General features: G+C 34.9%; 1 protein-coding gene and 1 non-coding gene across 2 annotated transcripts; one reads left to right on the forward strand and one right to left on the reverse strand.

Annotated features, from left to right (window-relative positions):
- Positions 1–744: 744 nt before the first annotated feature.
- On the reverse strand, positions 745–8,792 carry LOC132312047 (uncharacterized). Its single transcript, XM_059810265.1, has 10 exons — positions 8,535–8,792; positions 8,376–8,424; positions 7,386–7,492; positions 6,759–6,804; positions 5,916–6,050; positions 5,696–5,785; positions 5,309–5,440; positions 5,113–5,196; positions 4,932–4,996; positions 745–1,389 (listed from the first exon to the last, which is right to left on the reverse strand). Exons 1-10 carry the CDS (start codon positions 8,645–8,647, stop codon positions 1,203–1,205), a joined length of 1,008 nt encoding a protein of 335 aa, XP_059666248.1. The 5' UTR covers positions 8,648–8,792; the 3' UTR covers positions 745–1,202.
- TRNAK-CUU (transfer RNA lysine (anticodon CUU)) lies at positions 8,759–8,831 on the forward strand. Its single transcript has one exon. It is a non-coding gene; the product is annotated as a tRNA-Lys (tRNA).
- Positions 8,832–9,079: the final 248 nt, after the last annotated feature.

Below are 9,079 nucleotides of genomic sequence, written 5' to 3' on the forward strand. Positions count from 1 at the left end.
TGCATTGTTTTTTTTTTTTTTTTTTTGGATAACCCAAACTCCCCAAGACAAGACCCTTACGAACCCCCCTCCTTGGGCACCAAACTGGGGATATTGCAACCGGTCCCACATACCACGGTATCAGGATGAGTCAAGGAACTAGCAGGGGGTAAGGCTCGAACTCGGGCGAATCAGTTACCAAGGCCAACACCTTACCATCACTGCTAGGCTCCGGGGCTACCATATGTGCATTGTTGAGGTGGTGTATCGACTGATTTTCAAACTATAAAATATATTCTAAAATTGAAATTGTAGTTGATGTTTTCAAACTAACCACTGATTTTCAAACCTAAAAATGAATTACGATGAGAAATTTCTGAAATAAGCCAAGAAACAAATTTCACATATCACAAGGTTGATAGGATTCATTTTAGTGTATGATATACATGTTTCCTTATTATTATTTTTTTTTCTTAAATTGTTTCATTATATTCTATTTATGTAATGTATTAGTTTATCTCATCCCAAAAATATCAATTTCTCTATATATATATCCCACCTATGTATATGTATTCCGAAAACGTCCCTGAACAGATCCATTATAGTACTGTGACAACATCAGGATGGCAAGTATAGCTGTCAAAAATCAATAAGAAAGCAATCATTGGAATGAAAGCAGAAAGAGTTAGCTAATTCCCCGAAAATCCCTCTATACATGGTGGTAAAACCCCAGCAGAAAACTAGCAATTTGACACCATATAATCATTTAAACATACAGGTCAACGGATAAAATAGTCACTACAGAATCAATAATGCAATATGCAGCAAACAGCTGATCTCTCCCATTATCTTGTCAAATTAAAGTATATGATGGAATTACAACTAAAAGCCAACGATTGACGCCTCACTGGAATCATCAACCATACCTCTTTCTAAAACAAATAATTTCGGGGGGTGTTTATTTCCAGCTCTTTTAGACTCCAATGAACAAAATTCGATTAATAATAATAATAATGACGAGAAAAGTAGCAGTTTACAAAAATAATTTTACAAACGGAACCTTGAGGTTAGACCGTGGCTCACGCACATAAGCTCAGGTATGAGCGTATGTTTACTGCAACTTGTGATCAGGTGTTAGTTCTTTCTTCCCCTGGACTAATTCAATGAGGCTACAAATGCTATAATATGCTTCTCCAAATAAACTGATCCCAAACTGGAAAGTCTCAAGGATAAATTTTCCATATCCCCGTCCTATATCCCACGGACATGAGTGCCATCTCCCATAGCATGTTGGGTATGCTTAGTGGATTCACCTTGGATCCGGGAATTTCCGACCAATTTACAGATATCTCGATCATAGGAATGCAAAACCATTTGCATAAATACACTAACTCGACATCAAAGCACCACCTGCACAAAGAGCAGATTGCAGTGAATTCCACAACAAAATCAAAAGATTCAAAACAGCACAGAACTAAAGAGAGAGTCTATTGTCCCTAGCAATAATTCTCCAATCGAAGTGTGAGAAAGCAGACCCCATATTGTTCATGTCCTTCCTACTCAACAATCAATGTCTAAGGACTATAATGTACTAATAAATCAGGTAGGCTAAAGATGAAATCAGCCAAAAAAAAAAAAATAGCTTCTGCATTGTATTCGGACAGGAATACATGTACCGATAGAGCAAAGAAGTGGTGCAGGTCTAATGGGGCTCTTCCTCTAAAGATGTGAAGTTTAGACTCCAGTTGGGCTATACTTTCATATACATTTTTCAAAAATTAACCAGCAGTTGGTGTAATAAAAAAAACTTTTAGGGAGGTAACATCAAAGTATATGTAATATCAGGCATCAGTTGGGCAATCCCAAGGATACCCATCCTTGAATGGCCCAATTAGTTACATATGCCCATACCATTACATAACTCTTCGTAATGTCAAATCTCATTCCAATCCAATATACAAAATGGGCGATTTAATGTTAGCTGTTGATGGAATCCATGGAATCCAATTCTGACTGAAGCTGAACATTCCTAATATGTTCACTCCCTCTCCATTAATATGGCATATCTTCATCCTTGTCATATTGTAGAACCACTTCATTGACCAGATAACGCTGTTGTCACTCCCCGCTCCCAGGGAAGCGTGAGATACTCACCAAAATACCTAGAATAATTTAAAGTCCTGCTTGACACAGTGGACAGACATCCTAGCTAATTACTAACTACAAACCAAACATCTTCCATTGTTCAGGAAATACAACAAAGAGGTACATACATGATAGCAAAGTCTAAACTACAATTTTTCCAAATGTGGGAATGAACTAATTCCAAGTCACCACCCTCCAAGGGTTACCAACGCCCATATTCCAATCAGTTTGTTTATACTCGTACTACAAATAAATACATAGGTAGAACCATTTAATAGACACATGTCATCCATACGCCCATGACCCCACAAGTGGCTTTGGCATGCTGCTATTTTTGCAGACTTCCATTTACAAAGCTTCCTTGAGAAGCTACTAGGTTGTACCATATGTATATGTTTATATAGGTAGGTAACAAAATTTCTTTGGAAGCTTTGTTCTAAAGACAGGTGTCATATATATATTTTTTTACTACACATCTATAACAGCAATACAAGTGCATTGCTCCTTCATTTGAGTAAGACACATACACCACCATATATACCAATATACACTTTTATTCCTTCCTTAATTTCTACTTGGGACACAAGGCTATAATTATATACAAAAGATGCAAAGTATCGAATATCTAAATAGTGTCACTACCACTATTCTTATATTTAAAAATCCAGGATACTACAGCCATCATCCCTCATTCATTGACTGCTTGGGCAAGAACTCTTTGCACTAAACGGAATACTGGTCCAGTTTTGTCTAGAAATACTATCATTATTCTTTTACTACAATTAACCAACAGACTACACAATACAGCTCCTCCTTCCTTTATATTGTTTAGCAAATCCATAGTGGGGAAATAGAGCTTCTTGGAGTCAACTTAAGTTCATTTTATCTTGCACAAACTCAAGCTTTCTCCATGAAAAAAGAAGTCCTGTTAAAACAAAGATATACATGTTTGGCTCAGTGGCTATGTTTGTTCCACATTTTAAGGTCACTATTTCCACTCCTTTGAAGCATGTGTTGCAGTTACAATATCATATGCCTTAGCAGATTTAAGTTGCGTAATCTACCACATTTCTTAATATGGGTTCGCACTTTGAATTCTTTGTTACCATCTAACATCATTCCGAAAGTAACCATTTTAACATTTAAAGTATTATCCAGCAAAAATCTTGGAGATTTTTTTTGCATTAGTCAATGATAATTTTCTTATAAAATTAGGAAGGAGACAATTCAAGCTTTTCCTCAGAAGTGAAGCAAATCCCAACATAGTTTATCATTTATAACCAGTATTTTGAGCACAGTTATTACAGATTCAACATGTAGTAAGAAGCTAAAGTCTCCCAGAACCAAAGGGTGAGAAATGTGAAAGGCATCAGAAGAAATGAGTCTGAACAAACTAAGGCAAGTTCAAAATCCTATTCAATTTGTATGCTTTCAATTGAATCAAATAGTACTGCAAATGTGCAGGTATTATGTTAGTATGAGATTTACACCTATTTTTACATCATATCATTAATATTTAGAATCAAGCATCAAATTAAAGTATTACATTTACACATATATACCTAAATATGCTATAAGATTAAACATTATGGTATACCACATAATACCATGAAATGATATAGAATATATCAATCAATGACCCTTTAGAAGGGAGAAAAGAAACATAAATTTTGAAATATAAAAATAAGCCACTAATGAGGTGTGCCTTCATTGCGCTTGGAGCCTGATAAAAAGTGTGTGCCTTAAGGCTTTGACATGAGCCAAAAGGAAGTAGCCTCACCTGGTGTTGAATGAAGCACAATGGCAGCGCTTTGATGAGCGTAACCTAGGGCCTTTTTCATGCTTCTGCATGCCTTTAACAACTGAGGTTAGAGAGGCTACTGCACAAGCACTTTTTCACTTTCTAACTTCTCACTCTTAAGTTGTAATGCTTAAAGCTAATAAAGCATCCACCAATGGTGGATCAATATACTGCATTAATGATGTCTAAGATGTTCTTCAAAGTTGAATTTTAGTCAATCAAACTTCCAAATTTTCAAAAATGAATTTCACCTGAATAACTAATCTTACATTAATTTAATAATGGTTTTCCAAATATAATAAGAGAAAAAAGTTGGTCAAATTAGAAGCACATCTAGCTTGGAAAATCATTTCTGTCAGAAGTATACTAAACAAACCTGAACCATTGATCACCTTCGTCAGGCCAAAATTTCCCAAACACATTTGGCCATGGTTGACTGTATTAATGTCATTCTTTCTCAAAGAGTTTGAAGCGATTATTGTTAATATGCTAAGGAATGCTACTTTCATGCCACTGAAAGAATATTTGTTTTCCTAGATTGATACTTTTTTTTTTTTTTCCACATTTTTGTGCTCTGTAGATCAAATCTCCATAAATGTGTCAATTTATTTTTATGGTATCATACGGTAGCTGATATATGTTTGATTGATTCAGGCTTACACATAGTAAATTCATAAAGACTCAATAGATTAATTCCTTAGACCAATAATTGTTCAAGGACAATTAACATCCGCAATGAGCTTGGTCACTTGCAAATTCAAGAGGCTGAGTACCCATTGATTTACCCAGGATGCTGTCAGGGATGTAAAATTAAAAGTACAAAAGCAGAAAAGCAGGTTAACGGTTAACCTAAAACGGACAAGTTGGTGGCAGAAGTACAAAATATTCTATTCAATTAGTAAACAAAAAATGAACACAACATTATTTCACAGTTCTAGCTGAAAGAAGTCATTCCATAATTTAAGGACAGAGTAAGTAGGTTATCTACGGTTCCCAAAAGAGTTACCTCTTCAAACGTATGTTTGTAAAAAGCTTCCGTGCAGCAGCTCTGGTAAACATCTTAAAACCACACTGTGAAGCATGGAAAAAGTCCACATTAAATTAAAAATTGATGCAACATACATGGAATACAGACTTCAAAATGGATATCAGACTGGAAGAAGAAATTTATGAAGCAGATAAGTTACCTGAGTATCACGAATCCCCGAACCAGCAGTAAACAGAACCACAACATGAAAGCCCTTCATCAAAAAATTGCGATACCACTTCCTCTGAAACATAAAGTGAACTAGAACTACTAAGAAAAAATAATAATCAAAAAGAAAAAAATAAAATTATAAAAGAAGTGTGAAACTGAAATTAACAGCATTAACACGACTGAACTGTAGCAAGAGCCTTCTCCTCAAGATGAGCACGAGAACCAAATGCAGCAATTGGTATATCACAAATTCTTGAGCTTGAATTGCTAGAGGCCAAATCTCCAAAATCAAGTTCTTTTTGAGCAACTGAACGTATCTGATAAATACATAAATAAATAGGGACTCCGTTAATACTTTTCCACCATTTCCACATATATTAAAGCATAAAACTAATAATACTAAATTAACTACAACTCAACAAATCCTTTTCCCAACTTCAGCTACATGAATGTTTTTCCATTATTCCTCTGTGTCATAGCCTCAGTTAAACCACATGCTTAGTCGTATATTCTTAGGATTTATGGAAATGAATAAATAGTAAATGCACAATATGTAGTCGCAGGACACCAACCTGATTTTCAAGTTTTTCTAGATCATTAACCTTGGTTGCCCCATCAGCATCTAACATTAGAAGTAGTTCACCACGTGAATGAAGCATTCCCTGTTTTACAATGCTTCGCAGAAGTGAAAAGCTTTAATCAATTATATTTGTGATTAGAGGAGAACATACACATCCGTCAACACCATCAAGAATTGCTGCTGCTTGAATAAATGGTTTAGTTTAGACTCACTTTTCTTATAGCTTCTCCCTTGCCTTGATTCCTTCCAAGAAGGATAACCCTGACATTGTCTACAGTGTACTTTCTTACAAAGTCAAAAGCTACTCTCTTAGTTCCATCCGCACTACCATCATCCACAATTAGCACCTGATCAAGAATTAATACAGTTAAGAATGAAAAATACCCAAGAAACAATACACATAAGGTCCAAAAGCACACAAAATTTTAAGGATAGAGTCTAAGCAATTTGGAACATATTCACATTATTGTTTAGCAATTTCTGAATTGTTGAGAAATGGGGTATGGCCATTACAATAAACTTCTAAATTTTTTACATGATCCAGAAAATTCATCATAGCTCCAATGTTCAATTCAAGAGAGAATTCAAATAAGGTTTCACAGTGTTCACAACTTCACATGTCAGTCATAGCCAAAATGCAGTAAGGCCGGATATACTAATCAGGGCCGAAGCATATATTATGCCACGTGAAGCTTATCTTAGACTACGTCAGCCTTAAATCAGGGCTCGAGCTTACATGGCAGTGCCGCCACACTCCTATGACGCTCATTTTAAGAGCGTATTCAAATGCGGCACCCTGCAAAATTTATTTAGCTACGACACCAGTGTATAGACATAAACTTATATAAGAGAGTTGGGCCAGGATGTACTACTCTGGGCACAAGCTCACATTGATTCTCTGACACTATCAACACTTTTCAAGGTGGAACATGGATGGTCAGAACTTATACCAACTTACCATGAGGTAAATGGATAATTAAATTAAAAGAGCAAATCATAGCTGCTAAAACCAATTCAGATAACCACCAAAGAAAGTAAAAGGAACTAAATCATACCTCATAAGAAAAGGACTTGTCCTTTGCTGCACGTTTTTGAAGATAACTGCAAAGTGAAGATCCAAATTTGTTATGATGCTTAAGCACTTCTATAGAAACTCAAAGTCCAATATTGCAAATCACCACCTTCACACTATAATAACATAACAAAAACTATTTAAATATTCTAGATATTAAGAATTCATGCGCGCATACAGCTCCATTCAGCATTGAAGATGCCATAGCCTGATTGGTTTATTGCTAGCATATCCTAGGGACTGTACCTCTAACCTGGTCCAACCCTACTCTCCGAAATCCATATTTAAAAAACAAGTGCAGAAATTATTATTATTGCTATTGTATGGACGGTGAATAAGAAAACATGAAAACAATGAGTAATATCATGCACTTTCCCATAGCCAATGACAGTTTGTAAATAATAATAATTAGACAGCCACAAGTATCTTAATAAAGTAAAAGATTAAAAAAGGAAACAGTGACTTATTAAGAAAACTGAAGCATGCATCACAGAATCATGATTTATCATCACCAAAAGCAAAATAGTTTAATAACAATACCATTGACCTCAAAAGTGATGATAAAAATGAAAATTATATAGTTTTTTTTTTCTTTTTCGGGGGAACTTACTTCATGGTTTCATCAAGAGCTCCAGGAAGCCTGTGCTCCTCATTGAATGCAGGAATAATCAAAGATATGTACTTGTCTGCAGGATCAAAGATGTAAGGACATGGAATCTGCACAACTTTAACATGGTTAGTGTGTTCCAAAACAGCTTTATATTTTAGTAATTTAATGATACCAAATATCAACTTTATGCATACCTCAAATTAACTGAAGCGATAAGGCTAATAAATATAAATACTTCTACTTCTCCAATTCAAAACTTGATTAAGAAGTTAGCTTCAGTTCACTAACTTGTAGAACAAAGCATAGACTCTCCCTGTTTCTTTACAATGGTTACCACTCAACTTGTCCTTTTGTGATATATTACCACAAATGAATACGATAAATTTCTCAAATATGAGTTTAACAGACTGCATAACGGAGGTAATGAACCTTATTTCATATAGCAACACTAGCATGTTATACAACACACTTCCATTTTCTGCTTCCAGCCACTCACAAGATTGCACAAAATGAGGCCTTTCTGACGGCGATCAAGTGTTTTTGGTGTGTTATGGTTGTTAAAATAAGTTCAACTCATATTAGAATATTATTAATTCTACCAAACACTTCCGACTGTAGTTTTTCAAGATCGGAGACTTCCTTTTGTGAAGTGCTTTAATTGCTACTATGATTCTACAGTCTTTAGTTCTCTCCAATCTTTTAAATTACTTTTGATTTACACTGTGTAATGCACATTGAGATCGAGTTTGGACATCAAAACACACCTTTGTTGTTGCATTAAAAATTGAATTGCATTAGAAGGTACACAACCATTGTCACGAATGGACCACTAGAGAAAATTAAAGCCATCACTACAACTGATGGCATTGGATTAACCTATCAATAGCCCCATTCAGAGTTACATATCTGCTGCATCAACTAAGCTATATGCATATATGAGTACAAATACATATATATGTGTGTATAATTTATAGATGAAGCAGCGGATACCTGTTTCAATGAATTTGGATCCTCGAAGATCGGATGAGCTTCAAGGTGACTGACAAAGAAATTCAAATACAACACATTCAGAACAGGAAAATGATATATACTTCATATATATATATATATATAAACAAAGTAAAAGTAGGGTTTCTGATTAGGACATACACATGATTGAATCTTCTTCTGAATGCTTCAAAAACAATCGCAGCGACTAAACCTAACGCCAAAACCAGAGCTACGATGACGAAGAATAGGACGATCGACCATACCAAACCCATTTTTGTTCTGATTTGAGATCGATTTGAACAACTAAGCTCCAATTTGTAGGGATTGATTTAAATTTGATAGCTTCTATCCTAGAATACCTTCAGAAGATCAAGCTTCCGTGGGCCCGTCTAGCTCAGTTGGTAGAACGCAAGGCTCTTAACCTTGTGGTCCTGGGTTCGAGCCCCACGGTGGGCGCGTATTTATTTTACACAATTATTATTTTTTATTTTTTGTTTAGATAAATACGTTCTATTTTGTTAGATAGACACAATTATTATTTTTTATTTTTTATTTTTTCGTTAGATAAATACTTAATATATTCATAAGGTTTTAATAAAGATCTGAAATTACATCATTCAAATTATCTTAACTAATCTTATTTTATCTTTAATTGGTGCTATTAGAACCATCTTCCCATTTATAATTCTATCATTTGTGGTCTT

This window comes from Cornus florida, unplaced genomic scaffold, assembly GCF_030987335.1.
Source record: "Cornus florida cultivar Cherokee Brave unplaced genomic scaffold, ASM3098733v1 CherokeeBrave_3.0.0_Hap2_Chr06, whole genome shotgun sequence".
Classification (NCBI taxonomy): Eukaryota; Viridiplantae; Streptophyta; class Magnoliopsida; order Cornales; family Cornaceae; genus Cornus; species Cornus florida.

Bases quoted from the DNA above. Each gene is read 5' to 3' on its own strand.
- LOC132312047 (XM_059810265.1), bottom strand. From the start codon at position 8,647: ATGGGTTTGGTATGGTCGATCGTCCTATTCTTCGTCATCGTAGCTCTG. The intron at 8,425-8,534 runs GTATGTCCTAAT...TTTCTTTGTCAG, and splicing joins AGAAGAAGATTCAATCATGT to TCACCTTGAAGCTCATCCGA. The intron at 5,786-5,915 runs GTGAGTCTAAAC...ATTGTAAAACAG, and splicing joins AGGGAGAAGCTATAAGAAAA to GGAATGCTTCATTCACGTGG.